This window comes from Peromyscus eremicus, chromosome 1 (assembly GCF_949786415.1).
Source record: "Peromyscus eremicus chromosome 1, PerEre_H2_v1, whole genome shotgun sequence".
NCBI lineage: Eukaryota > Metazoa > Chordata > Mammalia > Rodentia > Cricetidae > Peromyscus > Peromyscus eremicus.
In genome coordinates this window covers 149,858,665-149,884,513 of record NC_081416.1, presented here as the reverse complement: position 1 = coordinate 149,884,513, position 25,849 = coordinate 149,858,665, and the positions used below count along the sequence as shown (strand labels likewise).

The 25,849-nt window shown below is 42.2% G+C and overlaps 1 protein-coding gene across 1 annotated transcript in view; it reads right to left on the bottom strand.

Annotated features, from left to right (window-relative positions):
* The window catches only part of Nell1 (neural EGFL like 1), an 806,688-nt gene that overhangs the window by 384,726 nt on the left and 396,113 nt on the right, over nt 1–25,849 (bottom strand). The window contains exon 13 of the mRNA XM_059253364.1: nt 16,816–16,941. Coding sequence (XP_059109347.1) covers nt 16,816–16,941 — 126 coding nt within the window. The remainder of the gene's footprint in view (nt 1–16,815; nt 16,942–25,849) is intronic.

Below are 25,849 nucleotides of genomic sequence, written 5' to 3'. Positions count from 1 at the left end.
TGAGTCTCCAGTACTCCATCACAGAAACCACCCCCCTCAAGCTACAAAGGAGGGTCCTTTATCATTGGTGTGACAAGTGTGTGCCATCATTATGGCCTGAGCCAATTATCCCATGGAATATTAAGGAGAACAAACACTGCCAAGAGAGGGTGATAGCCTTGGGTTCCTTTTAAAGGCCTGCTTATAAGCTTTGCATATAAGACAAAGTTTAATGCTCAGAATGACTATGGATGTATAGTTAAGTCAAAAGACAAAAGAACTGTGTTTCCCATTACCACCACCATGGATGAAGCGGTTAAAAACAAAAACAAAAAACAACAACAACAACAACAAAAAATCCCACAATTGTAAATCTAATCTAATGCTCTCCAACAGGGGATGAAACTGAAGCATGAAGGCTTTTACCACTCATTTGATGCTGTGGAGTGAGTTGGTCTGGATTACAACAGGTCTTGTGAGCCATGCCAAATCCTTTCTTCTCTGCCCTGTTAGCTTTGCGAATGCCCAGCATTCACCACGCCTGGTGTCCTAGCCTCATGCCTCCTGCTGTGATCTAGCCTGGCAAAAGCAGCTTAGGAAAGAGGGTATATCAGACAAGGTTACAGGTTACAGTCTATTTTTGTGGGGAAGTTGAGGCAGGAACTTAGAGCACCACAGCCATAGGCAAGAACACAGAGAGAATAAACACCTGGATCCTTGCTTGCTTGGTGTTTTTGCTCACTTAGTGTTTTCTTTTTCACACAGTTTAGGATCCCTTGCCCATGGAATGATGCCACCCACAATGGGCTGCATCTTCCTATATCAATTAACTATCAAGATGGTCCCTCACCAACATGCCCACAGACCAGACCAGCCCGGTCTAGGTAATGCCTCATTAAGACTCTCTTCCAGGTGGTTCTAGGTTGTGCCAAGTTCCCAGTTCATGTTTAACCCCCACAAATGGTATCCCTAATTATCTGCTTAATATATTTACAGTACATTGCTTCTATATGAATAATCCAAATAGCCATATTGAAGCTTATGTGTAGCTAGAGTTTTCCTGCCTGGCCCACAGTTAGGATAAATCTCTCTCACCTGCCAGTCCCACAGCTGCTCAGACCCGACCAAGTAAACACAGAGACTTATATTGGTTACAAACTGCATGGCCGTGGCAGGCTTCTTGCTAACTGTTCTTACAGCTTAAATTAATCCATTTCTATAAATCTATACCTTGCCACGTGGCTCGTGGCTTACCGGCATCTTCACATGCTGTTTGTCAACGTGGCGGCTGGCAGTGTCTCTCTGACTCAGCCTTCCACTTCCCAGCTTTATTCTCCTCCTTGTCCCACCTACACTTCCTGCCTAGCCAATGGCCAATCAGTGTTTTATTTATTGACCAATCAGCAACACATTTGCCATACAGACTATCCCACAGCACTTATGTCTGAGTTTGCTTATTTATTATATGCATATGTTATTAATGCATATGTTATGATATTTCCCTTCTACAGAGATGATTTTCAGAAGTGAATAAATTGGTAGATACCAAGTTATATAAACACATCCTAGTTGCATCTGAGAAGATTCCAACATAAAGCTTCCTGGCATCTTACCTCTAATGTCAGCCAAAGCTGGGTCCCTGATGCTCAGTGAGATTGATGCCCTTGGCCATGTCCAAGGCATGGGTTTCAAAGCAACACGCTAATGTCATAATCTCTGCTGTTCTCTCCTTCGGAGCCCAGACGAACAGCCCCCATGCCCATCAACCTAAGACCTGTTGCTGAGCACCCATTAGGAACCTGCAGAGACCCCTTCTGTGAATTTCATACACACAGCCCTAATTTCCTTTCTAGCTACAGAACCAAAGCCAATTGATTGCAAAGCCCCAGAAGACACACTGCCACCCAACAAATATGAAACACTGAACTTGCAAGACCCTGAAGGTGTCTAGGGACCAATCTCCTAATGTATTTGTCCACTACGTTAACAAGTCAGGGCTCTAGCCTTCTTTGCTTTTCTGAATTATTTATCAACAGTAAAGAAAATGAAAAATGACAGATGTAAAAATAAAGAGAGAGGGGAGAGCAGGGCTCTTTCAGTTGCCCGGTTGCTTAGAGATTTTTTTGGCCTGGGCTCTGAACCTGCTACAGTTGCCCTGTAGGATTAAATGTGAGGGCCTTGTTATCAGTAATGGGACTTTGGCACTGAATTTCCTACATGCTGGGTGTGAAATACCCTTTCCTGAACTCCATTCCTCTTCTAAAAGGGATATTGTCTGGTAATGGCTAGGGCCACTGAAGCCTTGCTTTCTATTTAAAAGAAAAATAGAGTAGCGCCCCATTTACCCAGTGGCTGGCTTCAGTCATCTGCAAGCCCTGGGAAGACAGAACAGACCCAGAATCTGTCACTCTCTCAGGCCTTGGATCTCACATGGTCTAGTCCTTCAGGGAGAATCAGAGAAATCTGTGGGCTATAGAAGGGCCGAGTGCAGTTTAATGATTTAACAAGTTCCCGTATTTAATCCTGAGTCTCTGAGGAGATGACTATTTGAAATTCTATTCTATAAACTTGAAAAATTAAATTAAAACCCAGATATTTGAAATTATCTAGGAGACCCTGTCTTGCAAATCCTTTGTGTGTGTATATGCATGCATGGGTGTGGATGCACACCATATATGTATACAGGTGCACATTTATACAGGTGCATATGTAGATGCTTATGCATGCAGATGCAAGTGTGTGCAGGAACATTTGTGTTGGTGCACATATGTGCAAGTGAATATACACTTTGGTGTACATGTGTGCAAGTTCATGTATGTGCAGGTGCACATGTATGTGTGCACATGTGCAGATCCTTTTATATATGAATACTATTGTAAATACTTAAGAATAATGGTTGTTTTGTTATTTTTCATTTTACAACTGTGCTTTCTGATCAGTTTTCCAACACATTTGGGAAATTATTATTTCCCATGTTTCATAGATGGTGGCATCAAGGTTCACAAAGGTGAATGACTAGCCTGAGACAGACAAGATTCAGATATGAGGACTCTAAATCCTGTGGCATATGCATTTTCCACAATACAGCATACAGTGTGCAATTGCACACAGTGTGTAATTTCCAGTGTGGCATACAGTATGTGATTTCCAGTGTAGCACACAGTGTGTGATTTCCACAGTTCAGCACACAGTGTGTGATTTCCACAATACAGCATACAGTGTGCGATTTCCACAGTGTAGCACACAGTGTGTGATTTCCAGTGTGGCATACAGTGTGCAATTTCCAGTATAGCACACAGTGTGCAATTTCCAGTGTGGCATACAGTGTGTGATTTCCAGTGTGGCATACAGTGTGTGATTTCCACAGTTCAGCACACAGTGTGTGATTTCCACAGTTCAGCACACAGTGTGTGATTTCCAGTATAGCATACAGTGTGTGATTTCCACAGTGCAGCACACAGTGTGTGATTTCCAGTGTGGCATACAGTGTGCAATTTCCAGTGCAGCACACAGTGTGTGATTTCCACAATACAGCATACAGTGTGTGATTTCCACAGTGCAGCATACAGTGTGCGATTTCCAGTGTAGTATACAATGTGTGATTTCCAGTGTGGCATACAGTGTGTGATTTCCACAGTGCAGCACACAGTGTGTGATTTCCACAGTGCAGCACACAGTGTGTGATTTCCAGTGTAGCACACAGTGTGCGATTTCCACAGTGCAGCACACAGTGTGTGATTTCCGCAGTGCAGCACACACAGTGTGTGATTTCCACAATGTAGCACACAGTGTGTGATTTCCAGTGCAGCGGACTATGTGCAGTTTCCACAGTGCAGCACACAGTGTGTGATTTCCAGTGTAGCACACAGTGTGTGATTTCCACAATGTAGCACACAGTGTGTGATTTCCAGTGCAGCGGACTATGTGCAGTTTCCACAGTGCAGCACATAGTGTGCAGTTTCCACAGAGGACACACAGCATTCCATACAGCAATGGAGCCGGCCCTTTCACTTCCCCCAGGCATCATCAGTGAGACTTTTCTAGGCCATTCCAAGTAAAATGGCACAACTGCACATCCCTGCAACTGATCTCTCTCCCTCCCTCTCTCCCTCCCTCAGTATCCCCTTCTGGACAGTGCATATCATCTTCCAGCACAGTATGTCAGTATGCTCAGCGTCTCATGGTTTGCCATCCCCCAGCCAGAACACAGCACTACTCAAAGGTATATTTTATTTCCTTCATTCACTGGCATATCCCTAACATACATAATTGCACCTGGTGGAATATTCTCAATAAATATTTAATAGATGAATAAACAAAGCCAAGAATCAGTAAGCCACAGTATGAATTACAAAAGAAGATGATGATCGACATGTGATAGAGACCCCAGGAAAGCCATGCTAAGTCTGGGTTCTAGACATTTAGGAAGAAGTGTTTAAAACCTACTAGGAAAGAAATATTCAGGATGTTAGAGGTATCTTCAGTGGTTCAGTTATGGATGGTTTTCATTTTCTTCTTAGTTTCTTCATGTGACTACAGTATTCATATATTACTGTCATGACTGAGAAAAGTCTTTTGTGATTTGACTGATCTCAACTTTCTGGACACCTTGTCTGTATGCTCTAAGTCCCTCTAAGGACATGTCCCAAAAAACAACTCCTCATCCTGCTGTCTGATTTCCAACAAGCTCATAGTCTTTCATCCATCTTTTGAAATCAATTTGTCCCATGGCTACCCTTAAGGACTAACTAGACGCTACCCAGGAAAGCTGGTAGCTACCAAAGCTGCTCAAAGTTCAAGGGGCTTCCTTTCTGGTGAATAAATAAAATTTTAAACAGAACATTTTTCAGTGTTCCCTCCATAACAACCTACAGACTCAGGGCTCTAGAAGACAAGACTTAAATAAAGGACGTATTCCATGTAGATACAAAGGCCACCATCAAGTCCATGCCATACTGGTCCTCTTCTTAACCCATTACCCTAAATCAGTTCACTGCAGGCTTGTGTTCTCAAAAACTCTGGAAATAAACAGATTTTTTTGAAGAAGATATTTTCTAAGTATTTCCAGAGCTGTATTGTGAGGAGAGAGGAATATGGAAAGCATGCCCCAGGGCTTCAATTGAACACCTAATATGAATCAGTCTTGTACTGTCTCTATCGTGTTCAAACTTTAAAACCTAACTTCTCTAAGAATGATTAACTGAGGTATGAGCACTCTAGGAACAGACCCAAGATGCCAAGCTTACACTTGACCCTCACCCTAAGAAGGGCCACTGTCCTCCAAGCAAGGAAGATCTGTGTCACATTAGCATTTCCACAGCTCCATGAGTGTTCTTCCAAGCACCTTGCAAATGCTCCTTGCAGGATTCTAGAAGGAAGAAGAGTCTGCTTTCCTGAAGTCAGTTCAGTGATGCTGATGAGTGTTGAAGTCAGGGTGGAAATCTAGGTCTGTTTCCCTCAGCGCCTTCTGCTCCTTTCGCTTTTCCTTTTTTTTTTTTTTTTTTAAAAAATTTTTATTTTGCAATACAATTAAGTTCTACATACAGGCACAGATTCCCTTGTTCTCCCCCCTCCCGCCCCCCTCACCTTCCCCCCAGACCGCCCCCCATTCCAATCTCCTCCAGGGCAAAGCCTTCCCCACAGACTGAGATCAACCTGGTGGACTCAGTCCAGGTAGGTCCAGTCCCCTCCTCCCACGCCGAGCCAAGGGACCCTGCATAGGCCCCAGGTTTCAAACAGCCGACTCATGCAATGAGCACAGGACCCCGGTGCCACTGCCTGGATGCCTCCCAAACAGATCAGGCCAATCAACTGTCTCACCCACTCAGAGGGCCTGATCCAGTTGGTGACCCCTTAGCCATTGGTTCATATTTCATGTGTTTCCGTTTGTTTGGCTATTTGTCTCTGTGCTTTATCCGACCTTGGTCTCAACAATTCTCTCTCATATAAACCCTCCTCATTCTCGCTAATTGGACTCCCAGAGATCCACCTGGGGCTTAGTCATGGATCTCTGCATCCAGATCCCTCAGTAGTTGGATGAGGTTTCTAGCACGACATTTAGGGTGTTTGGCCATCCCATCACCAGAGTAGGTCAATTCGGACTGTCTCTCGACCATTGCCAGCAGTCTGTTGTGGGGGTATCTTTGTGGATTTCTGCAGGGATCGCTTTTCCTTTTTAAAAGTTTATTTTTGATGTGTGTGCGCAGGCTCGTGCGTGTGCATGCATGCATGAGTGCATGTGTGTGTGTGCATGTGCACGCATGTGCGTGTGTGTGTGTGTGTGTGTGTGTATGTGTGTGCGTGTGTCGGGAGGTGTTGGATCCCCTGGAGCTGGACATAGAGGTGTTGTGAGTTGCCTATTGTAGATGCTGGAAACTGACCTCTGGTCCTCTGCAAGAGCAGCAAGTACCTTCAATGGCTGAGTCATCTCTCCAGTCCATAGACTTTTCATTTTTGTGTAAGTCATCTCCAGAGCCCACTGTAGATTAGCAAACACAAAGGGACTTATTTCTTAAGCCCCTGTACCTCATTATTTCTCATTGTTCTCACCTAACGCCCCCCTCAATGCCAAACCCAAACAGGTCAGACAGCCTGTGGGAGGGTGGGAAGCACATGCTCTTTCCCTCAGAGTAATTAATTCCTTATTCCTCCTGCTATCCATGTTCTCTGGCATTTATCGCCCGTATCTCACACTTTAGCAGTCAGTTATATGCCCTATAAAGTTATTCTCCTTAAATGTAAATTTTATGTCTCCCAAAGAGACCATAAGCTCCTAGGGGTCAGGAACCAAATCTTACAGAATCACAGAATTAGAAAAGTAATAGTTTGTAAAATTCTCTTAGAGGGAGAGGGAGGGAGGGAGGGAGAGAAAGAGAGAGAGAGAGAGAGAGAGAGAGAGAGAGAGAGAGAGAGAGAGAGAGAGAGAGAGAGAGAACTCTTTTCAGAAGAAACCTAATTTGTAATCCCAACCTCTCTGACTAAAACTTTAATCTCCCAAGGTCCAAAGAAGAAAAGAAAAACTATATATTGGCCTTGGCACAATTCATCAGTGAACTATTGGCAGGAGTTACACAAGGCTGTTCCCCAATTTTGATTTAAAGGCCGCTTTACAAAGGAAACCCTCGGTCTTTCATGCCTACCTCAGTATCTCTCTTGTCTCAACCCTGGTGTAGAGAAACCTGGGCAAACCTTTTGATTTTGGAAACTATGCCAGAAGAGCTTGTATCGTTGAAAGTGCTAGGACCTGATGTCAGGTACCAGGTACCGAAGGACAAAGGCAGCATCTGTAATCAGTTGGATGCTTTCTACATTCTGAATTCACATTGGAGGCGGGGCCTCTGGAATGCCCCAGTACAAGGCATCCTTCACTCTTGCACCACGTGAAGACCAAGTGAAGAAAACACCCTCACAAGGCATAAAATCTGCAGTTTCTTTGATCTGGAATTTCCCGCCAGAATGGTGAGACATCCATTGTTGACAAGCCACTGAGTTACAAATGCACTAAGAGTACCACGACATAAAGAGAGGCACATACCAATCACAAAATTCCACTGGAATTTGATAAAGCATATCATAGTCCTTTAGTCTCTCTAGCTCATATCCATAATTCATATGACTGAAGATTGAAGGAATTAACTCTATGGCAGCAGTTCTCAACCTGTGGGTAGCAACCCCACCTGGGTGGTACAACCCTTTCACAGGGGCCAAATATCAGATATCCGCATATCAGATATTTACAATTCATGACAGTAGCAAAATAATAGTTATGAAATAGCAACAAAATAATTTTATGGTTAGGGATCACCACAATATGAGGAATGGTATTAAAAGGTTGCAGCATTAACAAGGTTGAGAACCACTGCACTATGGAGTTAAATAACTCAATTTAAAAAAAAAGTTAATGAGAACATCATTGAGAGACTTTGAGGGGCAAACACTCAATGTTACCTTTATCAGTCTTTTTGCTTTCTAATATTTTAATTGCATGTTTTCTGATGGTAAAACACAGGAACACCTTATATATTTCTGTCATTGAAAATTTTTAAAAATGTGTAGAAATAAAGAGAAAATGTCAGTCACTCATTTGCTCTTTATTACCTACTGATATTACATCCCCATCTGTGTTTGTATCTATACACATGCATATCTGTGTATAACCATAACTTCTACTTGTTATTTTAATTAGAAAATAATATGTAATTATTACATATATTTACATCTTACATCTCATCACCCTACATAGTGTGAATTTTCTATTGAAAACTTCCCTCTAAATATTATTTATTATACATTGTATCCCATTATATGTATATAATGTAAACTAACCACATCTCCACTGCTGAACATTTGCAGTATTTCCAGTCTTTTTTCCCTTGTAAACAATTAATGAAATGAGTGGCCACAATGAAAATTTTATGTAAATAATTGTGACAGACCAACTCTTGGAGATGAGTTGCTATAAATAAGTTGCTTCTGATACACTCATCAGGGGATCCATAAGAAAAGTTGCAACAATTTACATTTCCACAACAATGTATGAAAATGCCCATTTCTTGATGTATATGGAATTATACAATATCCCTCTATATGTCCATCCACAGAGTCATACATATTTCAAGAACATTGTTGTTTTCATTATTTCTAATCTTGAGAAATTTATTTAAAGTTTGATATGCTCTAATACATGCTGTCAGTTGCCTACACAACTGTGTATCTATACACATACTCACGCACACACAGAAACACATATGCACATCACAAACACTCTCTTACACATATACATGCTACCCAACACAGATTTTCTCCTTCCTTGACATCATAACATACATTGGTGCTAGGAAACTGACCAAGTATACAGAAGATGGTGTTCCTTGCCCTAGACTCAGAGAGGATAAATATCTGTTCAAGACAATTCTCTTCACCTCTTCAAGACACATTTTATGAATGGGTACACCAAACTACTTTTAGTCAGTAGGGCATTGTAGTAAATCTACAGGGATGGTGCTTCAAATAAAGACATTCTGAGTCCCAAGAAGGGACAGGAAGAAAGGACTTGGTCTTTCATTCATGAGGTTGAGATGTGGTTGAGTTCATCTCTCATACTTGGAAAGGTTTTCTTCTAACTTTGAGACTGAGAAGAACATGAGCAAGTTCCAAACTATCACAATGGAAAAATAGAGTAAGAATCTGGAAGAATTTGTTTACTGAAGATGAAATAGAGCAGCTGAATTAACTGAGGATCTATGTCTCTGGGTTATGAGCCATATGAGGATAGACAGCTGAGTCACCGGCTATTGTTCTGATTGTATTTTTCTTTTGATTTATTCAGTTAAAATCACCTGAACCATCTTTCCCTCCAACACACACCATGGTAATAGCATCCTTATAATTGTTTGACAATGAAATGTGGATACTAGTGAAGAAATAGATAATGTAAATGTCTTTCAAATTCTCATAGTATGTAAGTGACATAATCAAAGCATGGTACTAGTGAGAATTTACCTACTAAATGGGATAGGTAGTGAATATTTTCAATGATCTTAGAAAAAAAATACACTTCATTATACTTTATAAAATGTTTAAGAAAAACTCTCTTTGGTCTGACCCCATCTCTCTGGTTGTCCTTCTATCTCTATACACACACACACACACACACACACACACACACACACACACGCACGCACACGCACACGCACACGCACACATTCACACTTTATCTTTAGGATGGAAATAAAGAATGTAAGATGGGAAGCTAGGTTGTTAAAGAGAAACACTTACTAATTGCAGAACCCAGATGCAGATATGGTGGGTCTACAACCCAGCCTATACAGTTCTTAAGTGCTGGGGCATCCTTAATCAAACCCCTTTATGAGAAACTTAATTGTCATTCTGAAAGAACAACTCCAACAATAGCATGTACAGAAATATTCACAAGCCATTATGATGAATTTGGGTCAAGGGCAGCACAGTACTTAATAGGTTTGTGCGCAAACGCCCCAGGGGTGAGCTCCATCATTTGTCCTGCTTGCTGTACAGTGGCCCACGTGATTCTGCTCCTTTGCAACACAGACTGGGATGAAAAAGAACTCCACTTAAAGCAACAAAGAAGCCCAATAGTGGCCATGTCCTTCAGAATAACTTCCATCATAAAAGTTCAAGCTAAACATTCTCTGATGGCCTCCCTGACATGAATTTTCCAGAGTGAATTAATCTCAGCATGATATTAACATTGAATTTTCCAGTATTACATATGGAGATGTAATAAAATAACCCAAGTTACTAGACTTTGCAAGAATTGTCTCCCCTACACAATCCCTCTTAAGAGAGATTGTAATTTCCTTTGCTCCCCTTTTGACTTTGTCTTTGTTCACTTTTGATGAATAGAGATGTTCAATCCAAGGTGTGTAAATAATGCAGGTATATAATCATAAAAAATTAAGGTAAATAATAAACATGTATAATTTCTTCAATTCACCTTGAGTGGTTCTGAGATCCAAGTCTTCTGTGGCAATTCTCTGGTCATTGCGGGAACGCTGCACTTCTTTTGGGTCATGTCAGCTCTATAGGACTCCAAACATCCAAGGTGTTGGCATAGGATGTGCAACCCTCACATGCAACACAGAAGCTACTATGGAGATGCCCCGCTTTGTCCTACCAGGACATCCATGGCGTAGCTTAAGACTTTGAACCTTTCCCACCGATGGGGATATCACACAGCCCTTTTCTCCTGTGTCTCATCCATTTCAAAGTGCAGCCTCAAAGGCAGGGCCTTCCTCTATGAACAGTTTGAGTTTCTGCTTTCACTGTCGCTACCTTCCCAACTCCATGTCTGCCACCACCATTTTAAGATAATTCTTTTTTTTAAGTACAATATAGAAGGCAATTATATATTCTTCTTAGTTTTTTTTTTTTCTCCCCACATGCCAGCTTCCTCTATTCTTTGTGAAGCAGTGACTCTCAACCTTGACGGCACACATGGCTATGTCAACAAAAGTGCAAAATCACAAAGGAGAGAATGAACTCTCTTTCTAAAATGTTTCAGGTGTGTCTACCTGAGGGGAAGCTTGGCAATCTCTGTCCTGATGGGTTATGATTTTGTGATGCTGCTTTGGTACAGTCACACTCTGCTTTGGGAAGGAGTGGTTGACAATAGAGTCTCCTTATCTATTTAAGTGGAGGAAAGGAAAAGAGGCAAAAATCAAACCAACAAATCAAAATAAAAGGCAAATATCTTTTTAAAATAATCAGACTCTCTAGGTGGGTATTTAAACATCATACATAATGGTATGGTAGCAAGATGAATGTCTTGTTATGACTTTTCTTATTCAATATATTGGTAAATGATTTCTGATATCTCTAATAAATATATTCTATTCTCTATAGTTGGCATGGGAATTTCAGGTTTAAAGGTGAATTAATCCTTTGAAACTCTCATACATGTTTGCAGTATATTTGTATTATGATCACTCTTCCTTCTACTCCTCCTAATCCCTTCCCTTTCACTTCATATCCTCTTCTTATTTTTTAATCAGCTATTGAGTCTAATTAATGATAGGATTTTTTTAAACTAAAGTGTGTCTATAGGCTTCTGACTCATTCCATTACTACAATGTTATCACCTCTTCTTAAACCATAAAACAATTACTCCCAATGTGAACAGACAGCTCAAAATACAAACTATAAGCACTCTGAAGCAAGCACATGGCATACACTTGAAAGATATGGATAATTTACAATATCATCCTATCAAGTTAAGGAACATTCTCTCCACTTCACATGGCATATAATTCTAAATGGGAAAAAACCAACTGCCTTGTATTTGGAAATTATGTATATGCATATATATATATATATATATATATATATATATATATATATCATCAACCTTGTGCTGAAAACATATTCTAGAAAACAACCATAAAATTTCTCCTAGCAACTGTTCCTCACAAGATCTTTAAGGACTTGCCTAACCTTGCTTCATTATAAGGTGCTTAATTCTAACCATTAAGTTAATAGACTTTTATATCGAAGCCTTTAACTAAGCTTCATCTGAGTGTTTCAAACGTGTGCTCTCTTCAAGGGTTCTTCCACACCAATATTAAGAAAATAAAAATCTTTTTAGTGAGGTAATAGAAATCACATGGGGTGTTTGTTACCTCACTTTTTCTCTTTATATCTATGCTCATGGGAAGTTTTTGGCATAAAAATGAATGCTTGCCCATTACTGTCAAGCACCTGTCCTATCATCACATGCTTTTGCTGTAAATCACAGGACTCTCTTTGAAGCTGCCTGCGTCTCTAATGACAACGTCTCGGCAAACAGCCACAGCACAGGAGTTCAGCTAGGGAGAAACGCAAGGCAGGGGCCAGCAAATCACACTGTCGACTGTTTCAAAAATTAAAGGAGTGTTCAGAAAAGAAAAGCCTCTCCCCGACACACAAAGCTAAATACTGGTTCTTACCCGTGCAAGATTCACAGAGGAGCCACTAAGGAACCTCAGACAGGAGAGGAAATGCTCCAGACTGACCCGGTTTTCGGGGCAAATATCCCCCCACCCAATGTCAAAAACCAAATGTGTTAGAGTTCGTTCTTCAAAGGGACAGGGGAAAATTGCTTAGGAGATTTATGTATAATACATAGTGTGAGACAGCCCTGAGTATCCAGGAGTAATGACTGAGTTACACTTTCAAGTTCTAGATAACTTTTCTCAATGTGAAACTGTGAAAGCATTGTTGCCCCATTGGTAGATGTTAGCCCAAGCTGGCCTCAGACTCACTATGTAGTTAGTCAAGGATGACCTTGAACTTCGATCCTCCTGCCTCCACCTCTTGAGTGCTGAGATTAGAAATGTATACCACTCACCTGGTTTTATGCAATGCTTGGGATAGAGCCCCCAGGATATATGCATGTCAGGGGAGTTCTTTACTAACAGAGACGCAGGTCCATTTTTCTTTCAAATCTTAACAAGAAAAAAATGGATAAAAGCAAATAGATTCTGTTTGTTTATCTGTTTCCTGCTTGACCTCTCTTCTCCAGGACTAGTATGGCATCTCCTGCTTCAGGTGCAGGCTTCTGAGAAGACTGTTAGCAGAAGGTATTTTGGATCGGTGGTGTAGGGCCCTTCTGTTATATTTGTTAAGGAGTAAAGACAACAGAGTGTTTAACATCCAGTAATTATCTACTCTCTCCTAGCCACTAAAGATAGGTTGGTTTGACCAATAGAGTATTTCTGGTGGTGAATGAAAAAGAGCTTTCTCAATGTGAAGCTGGTCCCTCATCAGCCATGAACTCTGTGGGTGCATGGATCATTTTCCCCTAATTAGGTGACTGTATTTCCTAACTCATGTCAGACATTGATTGCACATTGACTATATTAGGTGATGAATGTACGAATCAAACAATCAGTTGAACAAATCACCAAACCTGTTTTATACTATACATATAGACTCACTAATTATTGGTTGCATGGAATTTTTCAGTGTGTATACTGATGTACCTATTTGACCTTAACCAAATATCTAATAAGCAATGGCTGATGAGTTCTATGTGGAATACACAGAAAAGAAAGATAAGCCAATATAACTTTGACACACTAGAAAACGGACAGTGAAGAGCAACAGTAGATAATTGATCCAGGATGGGGACTACAGTGATCTTTGGAAACAAAAACTGTCGATAACAAAAATGTTATGCAAGCCCTTAGGATAATAACAGTAAATTGTCATCTGGAAATGAGACATCTGAATGTGTGTGTGCATATGTGTGTGTGTTTGTGTGTGTGTGTGTGTGTGTGTGTGTGTGTGTGTGTGTGTGTATCCTATAGTGGCAGAAATCTATCTCATATCTTGTTTGTTACATCAGCCAGTCACTGCTTAAGGGAAGAATTCTGCCTCATCAATAAGTGAATGTCAAATCTTAGGTGGAGACAGGTTTCATCCTGAGGAGTAAAGACTATATTTAGCCTATTGCAAAGGAGATGCCAGAGTTCTGGGGACTTGGTTTACTATAAAAGTATTTGTCAGAGGCTCCAGAACTAGACTAGAGAAGAAATGAAAACCAAAAGGATGTCTCTTGGCTCTCCCTTCCCATCTAAATTTCCTACTATAAAATTCTAAGCTAATATAGTCACCATATGTGAATGTGTTTCATTAACTCCAGTAGCTCCCTCTGGTTCACAAAAATAAAGATAATTAGTACTACTTCTTGAAAATCAAGGGCCCCTTTCTTATGACTGTCTGCTGGTCCCTCCCTCAATACATAATGTAAGGAACTTAATCTGGAAAAATTGCTATTTTATTATGTAGTTCTGAGTCTTGAATGCAGGGTCTCATGCACTAGGCAAGCTCTCCATTGTTGATCTGCATCCCATACCTTTGTTACTTTTTGAGACCACCTTCCTGATTACTTAGTCAACTGCTGTAGCAAAACAGTTTACAGACAGCTTCTGGTGTCAAGAGAAACTATGTTGAGAATCAAGTATCAGTCAGTTTACAGCATTTATTAGCAGGGAGACACCGCAGGGCTGAACTTCCTCTTCCCTTTGTGGCCAGAAGTTTCAGTTCCAGCTAATCGGTGATCCGAGATCAGTATCACCTCCTGGGTGATAGCTGCGGGGATTCCCATGTTCTCTTTCCTCCAGTTTTCATCACAGTGACTCGTCCATGAGCTTGAACCCTAAAGCAATGCTAAGCAGAGCTCTCTTGTTGATCAGCAATGGATAAACAGGACTGAGAGGCGATGGTGATGCTGTGAAATTTCTTGTGCTTAGGCTTATCTGTTACAGTACAATATCCTTTCCTGGCTGACCTAAGTGTTGCATTAAGTATTTTCACATAGATTATACTTACTAATCTTCACACATTGTAAGATATGAACAAGATTTTACACCAGAGAATTTCTGAAGTGGAAAAGTCATCCATGGTCCATTACTTGAATACATTCATTCACTCAACAAGTGTTCACTGAGCACCACTGTGTTGGACGATGGCGTAGGTGGTCAAGACAGAGTAGAAGGCAAATGAGAAAAAAATCATTTATATACAAAACATACTCTACATGATGATCTCATGCTCAGGGGATTGAATTCAGATGTTATGAGGGAGGAAATGCAGAGTGATTTACATTGCTCAGCGGAAGCCTCATTTTTAAGCTGAGATTTTAACAAGACAGAGCTCCCAGTACAGACCCAAGATGAAGAGATTTCCAAGAACTTCCAAGAGGAAGTGACAGCTCACAGAGAAACCAGGTCATCAGGAAGAGAAGACAAGATGAAGGTAAGCATCCTACAATGGTGGAAGGAAAACTGCTATGAAGTTAGAGGCAGAAAGGATAAAACCACCATTCTATAGTGAAATATGAAGATCAGATTGGATTTTCTGTGTACTGGGATATACTGGAGAGTTTTGAGTGCATTCCTATAGTTTCAGTTCATAAAAATGTGCTCTAAGGTCCTAGAGAGATGGTCCAATGGTAAAGAGGGCTTGCTGCTCTGCCAGAGGACCAGAGTTTGCTTCCCATCACGTGTAACAGTCATCTTACAAACACCTGTAACTCCAGCTCCAAGGTATGGCGATGGGAGGTCCAATGCTCTATCTGGCCACTGAAAGCACTCACACACGAATGTGCACATAAACACACACACACACACACACACACACACACAGAGAGAGAGAGAGAGAGAGAGAGATACAAATAAATCTTTTAAAAATGTGCTCTGGCTGCTATACGAAGAATGGGTTATAGATGGGTTATAGTGGAGTAGTAGAGCAAGGCCATTCCACTTGCATGGTACAGCTATGTAAGGAAGTAAACAGACTTAGGATAGTGGGAATATGTCAAGACTGAGTCAACAAGACTAGAGATGGAAGTGTAAGTGCACACTCAATAGCCCCCACTCCCAGGGAGGAGAAGGAGTCAGGCACAACCCTCAAAGGCTCATCTTTCAAAACTGGGCAGGTAAAACAGTTATTGCCAGCTTTTCACAGACTGAAGGAGTGGAAGGAAATGAAGAGCTCTGTTGTACACACGTTAGGAGGACATGAACATAACTTCTTATAGACTTGGACAACAGATGGAATATATGATTCAGAAACTCAGGAGAAAAGCTGGGAACAGAAACTCAAAGATGCTGCATTCAAGATCATAAAGTTGATGAAGCTGTACACATGTACTCATGCACATGGACACACACACACACACACACATACACACACACACGGACACAGACATAGATACACACAAAGAAATATAATGAAACTACAAACTAGGTACAGGACAAGTAAGCACCTATCATACAGAGGCGGGGCCCCTGACCATGGAAATGCAGGCCAGTTTTTAGGAGAAAGAGAAGAAAAACTGACAATAAGTAAATATTAACCAAATAATCCTGATTGGCTCCCAAATGCCCAATCTCTGACCACTAAATGTGTTTACCACCTAACTTAATCTAATGATTATCTTTCTGGACATTTTCTTATATGCAAAAAGTACTCATTGCATTATGATGGCAAGAGAATAGTGTGACACTTTCTATTTTTAGAACTACTATCTCTTGGTCCCTCAGTGTTACCATAGGCAACTGGCACTTCAATTTTAACGCACATAACTGTTTATGTATGTTCACACACACAGGCACAAATACTGGCTGTGGAAATCAATTATGCAGATAAAATTGCTTCCATTATTATTATTCTTTTCTCAAAAGAGGATATCGAAGTGAGGCAGGGGAAATGCTGTAGGTAAATTGCATGACTCTATGCATGAGGAGATAATGTGAGGATCCAGGGATGGTGCAGAGCAAGACTGACTTAGCAAAGCAGCCAAGTCTTAATGCTCACCCGTACAAGAGAAGTCATCCACACGGATGTATCCTGGGATGCAGTCACAGCGGTATAATCCCGGCAGGTTGACACACACTGTGTTGGCGTGACAGTAGTGCATCTTCGCTGCACACTCATCAATATCTAAAAAAGAAGAAACAAAATTATGGTTAGCAGAGCAATCAGGTCAGAGCGTAATTACCCTGTAATGAAATTGTGAAAGGTGCATGCCCACTGATGTCAGGAATAAAAGCAAGATGCATTAAATTCAAACACTTAGGTGCAAAAGCAGCTGGCTCACTGGATCCCATTCTGGGCTCTAAGTATTCTAGAAAAAATGCATGGTAAGGTACCACTGCTGAGAACCCAAGAAGGGTGAAGACAAAAGTCAATTGTTAATTTCTCACCATGTAAGAAATTCTATTGAAATGCATCAAATCAAGGAGCTCTGCAGCCACCAAACTGAGGCCTATTAATATGTATTGGGCATCCACAGGGCATGGTGTGGTTTTCATCAGAGAGATCAAGGAATCAGTCTCTCTCTGCTTATGTATCTTACTGAGATATCCATTAGTCCATCTGTTACCAAATCGTGCTGCAGCCATTTCCTCCACACTGTACCCTAGATTTAAAACAGCAACTGTTTTTGGATGTAAAATCAGCACTCCCATGCTCTGATCTGGGGTTGTGCACCAGGTGATGGGATACTGAAGACCATATTGTCTTTGAGGTAGAGGTCAGAGCATCACCTGCTGTCTATAAGCAGTTCCTGATGAAGATTAAAACACCTTACAACTATAAACACAGAGTCCAGTCTTTTCTGGAGGTATGTTTCCAAAAATTGTTTTATGCTCATTTTGTTTAAACTACTGTTACATAATCGCTGATGGAGTTGTTAAAACAGCACAGGAATCCAGGACAGAAAATATGAGGTCCTGTTTGTCTACGCAACAGCTCTGAACCTAATGTTTTGTATCATCCAGTGTATTAACTAGCTTTATTCGAATGTAATTCCATGATCAAAGTGTATATACATCACCTCTATCTTAAAGTCTAGAAAATGGAGCTACAGAGAAGTTAAACTATCTGTCTGAGTCACCCCACTCAACATGCTACACATGGGATTTGAATTCATACGTCTCTTATTAGCTATGATGTCAGCTGTAAGGACCTTGAAGTTGAAAACAGTCAAATTCACTTTTTTTCAATAAGGTAATTATTGACATCCTAATATTTTAATTTATAGAAAACAGAAAAAAATTGGCTATACCGAGTCACTAGAAAACTCATTTATCTGTTCAGTTTTTAAAAAGAAAAGTAGTTTGATTTATTTCCCAATAAAACACAGTGGAATAACATTAGACTCTCTTCAGTTCTAAAGAGTTGTCAACCTATAAATAAGAGTTATTGTTGGGTAATTGAGGTCTTAGGAGGAGAGCCACAGTTAACAAGACTCCCATAACCTTGGTATGAGAGCAAAGCGCCAAAAATTAATGAAAGAACTCAAGCAGCCAACAACTTCCTGTGGGCCAGTCTGTGTCTCAAGAATACTCCAGGGAACCTCACTTCCAGCAGAAATCTGGACAGAGGAAAAGAACCGTGGCCCCGGCAACACACTTCTTTCATGCACGCATGGACAACTAGGAGTCACAGAGAGAACCTGACCCACCGTTTTGAAAGTGTCCTTGTTTGTGTCACTGTTGCTGTAATGAAACACCATGACCAAAGCAACGTGGGGAGGAAAGGGTTTATTTGGCTTATGCTTCCACACCACTGTTCATCATCAAAGCGAGTCAGGGTAGGAACCTGGAGGCAGGAACTAATGCAGAGACCATGGAGGGGTACTGCTTACTGGCTTGCTGCTTATGGCTTGTTCAGCCTGCTTTCTTTCTTTCTTTCTTTCTTTCTTTCTTTCTTTCTTTCTTTCTTTCTTTCTTTCTTTCTTTTTTTATTAACAAAATTTTTTTTATTCATTTTACATATGAAAGATCCCCCTTCTCCCCTCCTCCTGCCCCTCCAGCCTTCCCCTCCCAACCCACCTCCCATCCCCTCCTACAAGAAGGTAAAGCTTCCCATTGGGAGGTACATTTAGTATAGGCAGGTCCAAGCCCCCTCCCCCTGCCTCAAGGCTGTGTTAGGTGTCCCATCATAGAAGTGGGCTCCAAAAGGCCTGCTCATGCACCAGGGATGGATTCTGATCCTACTGCCAGGTGGCCCCTTAAGCAGATCATGCTACACAACTGTCTCACTATGCAGAGGGCCTAGTCCAGTACCATGCAGGCTCCACAGCTGTTGATCTAAATTTCATGAGTTCCCACTAGTTTGATTTGGCTGTCTCTGTAGGTTTCTCCATCATGATCTTGATGCCCCTTGCTTATATAATTTCTCTTCCCTCTCTTCAACTGGACTCCCAGAGCTTGGCCTGGTAGATCAGCCTGCTTTCTTATAGAACCCAGGACCACTTGCCCAGGGGTGGCCCCACCCATGGTGGGCTGGACCCTCCCCCATCAAGTGCTAATTAAGAACATGCTCTACAAGCTTGCCTACAGCCAGATCTTCTGAAGGAATTTTCTCAGTTGAGTTTCCCTTTTTTCAGATGACTATATCTTGTGTTGAGTTGATATAAAACTAGCCAGCACAGAAAGCAGCTTAGTTATTATTGTTTGTTGCAAGCCTTTAGTCTGACAATAGAAGGGTGGTAGATTAAACTGCTGGAAGTGAGAGGCTATAAACATAAGAGAAGCCAGGTATTAAGGAAAGTTTTGGTGGTAGCATTGTTCATAAAAGTTTTCCTGTTTCTGGACACAGCAGGATCACACTTCCCCATTCTCATCTCATTTAGGCATGGCTACATGATTGCACGTGAATTCTAAGTGTAAGAGTAGCCTTGTGGGTAGAAAGGTATAGTAAGCCAGCATCTGCCTCTACATCTGCTTGTTGACACCTTAGAAACCATGGAAACATACACATGGATATTCTTTTAGCACTGGGCCCCTGAGTTACAAGCAGGTCATCAGTAGGCATTTGTTAAAGTGTTGCATGATGCGTAGAGATACATTCTTGAACCTTCTCCAACTAGGACAAAGGGTTACGTCAAAGAAGAAGACTGTGAAAGTGGATCTTGAAAGATGAACATGATTTATCGGGTGAGTATCCAGAGAAGGAAACTATGGAAGAAAACTTTTAAGTCTCTGTGGAGTTAGAAAGGGAGAGAGTCATCGAACCATGACTTTTAAGATCCCTAAGTAGCCAGTTGTGGTGGTGCATGCTGGTAGTATATGCTGGAGCAGTGAAGGCAGGACCGTCATGAGTTTGAAGTCAGCCTGAGCTACATCTGTGGGAGCTGGAGATCAAGGTTAAAAGGTTAAGAAAGCATGGCTCTCTCATAGAGGACCAGAGTTTGGTGTCCAGCACACACATATGGTGGTGCATAACCTCTCTAACTCCAGCTTCAATGATCCTGTGCCCTCTTCTGATCCTCTTCTGACCTCCACGGGCAGCTTCACCCATGTGTACATATGCCTCCTCCCCCATTTTTAAAAGGATTTAAATAGTTAAATTAGCTTTTACTGAGCTCAGTGGTAGAATAATGAGCAAATTGCCACCTTGGACCTCACAGCCTATGAAACCTTTAATAATTTTTACCGAAAATGTGAAAGTTTTTAACAAAGTATTTTGCATACTCTGAGAGGGTCACAGAAGGAGGCTCTCTGCGCAGAAAGATATTCTGCGGGGGTGCTGTTTCATCTGACACTTGAAGCAGAAGTGAGACAGAGAGGACAGAAATGATACACCACATGGCAGAGGGCGTTGGAGAAGATGGTTTCAAGGAGCTTTGCCTCCTGGAAATTGGGCTGAAAAGAAATCAAAGCTCAGGCTAGCTCCCGCCAGACCTCTCGGCCCACGTGAAGGAGCCTGGACTTTAATCAGGGCAGTGACACAATCCAATTTCTGTTTTTAAAATATCACTCCAGCTGTAGGAAGGAGAATTGATTGGACGAGGCAGAGCCGAGGGTAAATCACGTTGGTATTTTGCTCACAGCCACAGCCACACTGAAGTCCATCTCACTCTGCTGGGATGCCCAACCATTCTTCAAGATGAGAAACTAGTCAGGACCTGCCTTGGAGGTGATTCAATCTTCACCCATGGCCACAGCTGACAACTAGGATGCTGACTGAAGTCAGTGCTTGCCCATCAAGGATGCCCGCTGTCCATTCCTTCCAAGGGAGACTCGTGGCTCACTTCCCTCAGGCCGCTGTGAGACTGTTGTGAGGCCACCACTGTTGTGGAGTATTGTTTTAACTGGGCGAAGATGTGTTACATTTGCTTCTGCTGCCTTTGTTAACTAGGTAAAGATGTGTTTCATTTGCATTGGTTAAATAAAATTAACCTCGGCTCAGAGTGGCGGGGTTAGCAACTGGTTGACAGGAAGTAGCTGGGAGGAGCTGAGGGTGGGTTTTTTTTGTTGTTGTTGTGGCAGGGGTGGGGGGTTGGGGGGGTGGGGGGGAGTGGCTTCAGGGGATGCCAGCAAAAAGAGAAAGTTAGTCAGTTGCTACTCTAACTCTCCCAGCTTGCAGGTTTTCACCCTAGCCTTAGAATCTCGAGTTTTATTAGAACGATAGAGGTTTAGTTAGAACTACCTTTAGCAGAAGCAATAGAGCTGTTGACTAGGGGTACAGAATCCCCCCCCCAGGCTATAGCCTTAGTGGCCTGGCTGCTAGTAGTTTAAAGCACAGCTACTGTAAGAAGGTAAAACAGCATGCCACCACATTTGGATTTGAAGAAGTTGTCTATGGCACGCTTACTTTGATTCTCCTTACTTCACAGGCATTTAAGGCCTTGAATGAAAGTATTTTCAGAACAACAGAGAAGGAGGTGGCTATGAAAGCCTAGAGAGAAAGTCTCACAGAAATTTAATCAAACCCTGGCTCTCTGTTCTAAGTCCTTCAAGCCTTGTGGCGCGGCTTCTCAGCTGCTCTAGTGAGGTGTCTTGCAGTGGGCATTGTTTTTAGCTCATGCCCGTAATTTGGGTTCCTGCATGTCTAAGAATTCCATGGTATCATCCTAGAGAGACATAGCACCAAAGCAAAGCTGAAGAAATGCCGAAAGTCAAACTGAGAGAGACGAGCTTCTCTTTGTTGTTTCGCTTTCGTTCAACCACCACATGTAAGAGGCACACGTGGTGGTACGGGTGGAGGGAGGGGGAAGAAAATGAACCGGGGTCGCCCCTCTGAGTCCCTGGAAGAGAGGGAGGAGGTGGCAACTTCTGCAGTGTCAGGGTGGGGGTGGGGGTGGAACAGTGACAGCTTTGTCAAGACAAAGGTTGCCTCTCTCCCTCCCCCGGGAAAGGCAGAACAGCGCACAGCTTCAATAGGACTCAAGAGTGCTTCAGAAAAGAAAATCGGATTAAAAAGAGAATCAAAATAAAATTAACATCTTCAAAGAGCTGAGATACCCAGGGAAAACAACCTCCAGGAATAGCTGAGATTTTTAAAAACATTTCTCCCCACAACTGAGATTTTTAAAGTGAGCCTAGGACAAATGCTGCGTTTTGTTCACAGAGCAAAGGGCTATAAAAGGTAACAGATAATAAGGAAACAAAAACCATAAGGTACTGGTCAAAAGAATGAGCCACTATTCAAGGTGAGAATACATGGACCCCCAAACAGGAAACAAGAAGGATCCTTACAGGGATGGGAAGTTCTGCACCTGAGCTTATCAAAGCAGAAAGTGTTCTGCCTGAAAAAAAAAAAATCTGGAGAAGTGGTCTCTCTCAAAGCAATGTTCACCCCAGAGCCAGGAAGGAAGGAAAGGCCAGTCTGTGGGAACCTTGAGTGGGTCTTGATCACACCCAAATCCGGGCTCCAGCTAAAGCACTGAATTTGCCCTAATAAGACACGGAGTGGAACCACAGTGAACTTGACATCTGTTGAGATCTGGAGGAACAGTGGAGTTACCTACACAGCACACACCTGCTGAAACACGGGCCAGCCCACAGCTGGTGAGCAACAATGCCTCTTGTTTGTACATAGAAGGCACCAGGCTCAGCAACCCATATGCAGCATCTCAGCGTCCCACTTATCTACTGGACCATGCTAGCAAGTAGGTAGCACATGTCAGATAAGTAAACTGTGGCTCAGAGATTATGACAGCACTTAACCAAAGCACAAAATCAGTGGACATTAAAACCTGGATTTGGCTACAAGCAATTCAATTAGAAAGGGCATTTCCACTGGCGGTTCTAACACTTACTTGAGTGTCAATTCAATGACTTTATGCGTGGCTGCTGTCCCTGTGATATGTACAGGAACAGACAGCTCTCCACATCTGCGTCCACTGCCCACACCACCCATGACATCTGTTCTGGTATCACTCTCTCCACTGAAACAGCAGTGCCACCCCAGGCGCCACAGTTTCCTTGGCTCTTTTAAATCAAATCCTAACATTTTCACACTTCAGGCTCAGGGTCCCAAGGCTTCCAAACAGACAGGAGCCACCTTGAACTGTTTCTTCACATAGCTTCTACTTCAGTTACTTACAACTATCGAAGCCTCCAGTGAATTAGAAATCAGCAGAATGCCCAGGTATTTATATGATTATCCACTGTTGTTAAAGTGCAGTGTATTTTGGCTCCAGCAGAATGGAGCTTGAATTGTGATTCATTCATATAAATTGCTTGTCGTCTTTGAAATATTAGAGTTCATCTTCTTGTGGTCTTTGGAGGTAATGAAAACACATGATTTATGTCCCTAGGACGGTGAAGTGGTTTGTTTTCATTTTTTAAATGTATACTTATAGATTTTCAAATGAAACTTGATGTGACATAATGGTTCTTCACACACCACCAGCCTCCATCTACAGGACTTCGGAGTAAACCCCGACCAACCCAAATTGGGATCACTGTCATTAAGTTAGAGTGCAAATGAAAATTAGCTTGTGGTGCAGGGTCTAGGCAGCACACGGAAGTGGGTACAGGGATTCTTCTTAATAAAATATGGTCTATGCAGACTCATTATGTATGGCTTTCCTAGGCAAGAAAAAGCAATCCAGAAAGAGTGAGACCCAAAGATGGGGGGTTGGGGAGAACAGAGAAGACCATGCTGCTGGTGTTTCGAATCATGTTCTGACCAAGGACTGTGGGCATCTTCTCTCATTCCCTCTAAGTCCTCTGGGAGCTGACTTTAGTATCACACGTGGAGTCCCTGGAATTTTAGACAAGGTCCACATGACATCAAGAAGCGTACATAGCCATGTTCTGCTCTGAGCGATGAATCAGGGACATTGCTTGTTGGTCGAATTGCTTGTTGCTGCATTGTGTTCTTGCTTTGTTAAATGACTTCAGTGCTGGAGATTGATCCAGAACTCTCCACCTATGTCACAAGGGACATCTGTTAAAATTTCAGCTTCTGCATGTGTGGCATGTGTTAGAGCACTGAGCCACCCTGGCACCACTCTTGGCTCTTCTATTAGTCACGTGTGGCTCTGCACCAGTCACATTTCTTGAGACCGTAGATCATGTACAGTGAGGGAATCGGACCCAACACCTGTGAAAGGTCCTCTGGCTCTCAGGCTCTGGACGTTTCAGCTATTTCTATCCATTCATCTTCAGGTCCTGGGCCACCTTCTCTCCTTGCAGGACATCCTAAGTGTCCTTCCAAGACAACAGTCCTGGAGGTCACTATCCAGGTGACCAGAGCCCCCACTGTGGATCCCTGCCAGCTGCACTGGCATCTCCCCAGGAAGACAAAATAGCCTAGCTGCACACAAAAGCAGCCCCAGACAAGCTCTCTGTGGACTGTTCAGATAACCTGCAGGGCAGCTTTAGCAGACTGACCTGCTGTGCAGCAAGCTAGACATTGAAAATACGACAGTGGGGCCAGTTGGCTGACATTTTAGAACCAGCTCTCCTCTCCTTTCCGTAGGTGCCATATTTACATTTTTTTTAAATGTTTGAGTTTATGCAGTCTCTAAATTGAAACTATAAAAATTGAGCAGTGGGTTAGAGCACTGCAAACACTCTGTAAGCTACTGGTGGGTTGACGGCTGCCTGTCAGTGTCATTCATCTGAATTAAGAGAATGCCCAACCAGAACAAGTCCTGATATGAACTGAGCCTGGAGATGATGATGATACATCAACAGCACGCTCACCGACGACGGCGGCTAATGTACCTGCTGGTGGAGATGCTAATACGTGCAGAGATGTGGGGGCCACGCCTGTGCCTTCAGTTTTACTGCAAGGAAGCCGCACACTAATTTCAAAAACATATTTTAGGCTGAGTTTTTAAAACCTAGGGAGGAAGACAAAGTGTGGACTGCTTTATGCTTTCTCATGTGAGAAGACAGAGTGAGGCCCTGGATTTGACCATTGGTGCCATAGAGAGAGAGAGAGCAAGTAAATTAGAAGGGCCGGGGATAGGGGTCCCACAGGAATAGAGATTATCTTTCTCATCAGTGCTAGAAACAGAATCAAAGGTCAAGGTCTTCTTATTCCAAAATTGGCACTTTATACCGTGTTCCATTTGTTTGTAATCATGGGGCTGGGGTCCAGCTGAGCTGGCAGAGTGCTTGCCTAGCATGCATAGAGCTGTGGGTTCGAACCCCAGCATCACATAGGCAGAGGTTGGTGATCACGCCTATAATCCTAGTGTCATTCAAGAAGTGGATGAATATACATGGGGCCCTTTCTCAAAGAAAAAAATCTCTCCCATTTGTCTGTAATTATAGTTTCTTCCTAAACCAAGGGGGAAACTATCAAATGATTACAGAATCTAGGACTATAAACAAATACCCACCGATGCCAGATAGAAGTAAGTGTGTGTGTGTGTGTGTGTGTGTGTGTGTGTGTGTGTGTAGATGAAATGTGTCCTTTTCACAAAGAAATGCCTTATTTATGATGAACAGAAATATTGGGAAAGCTCCAAAGAGCACATGAGGATCAGTCAGATGGGACCGCCTAAGTACCAGACACACCTTTGGAGAATTTATGTGAAGGAATTCATTCAACACTCACAGCTCTACATGGTACTGGTTAGAGCCATTTTCACTTAATG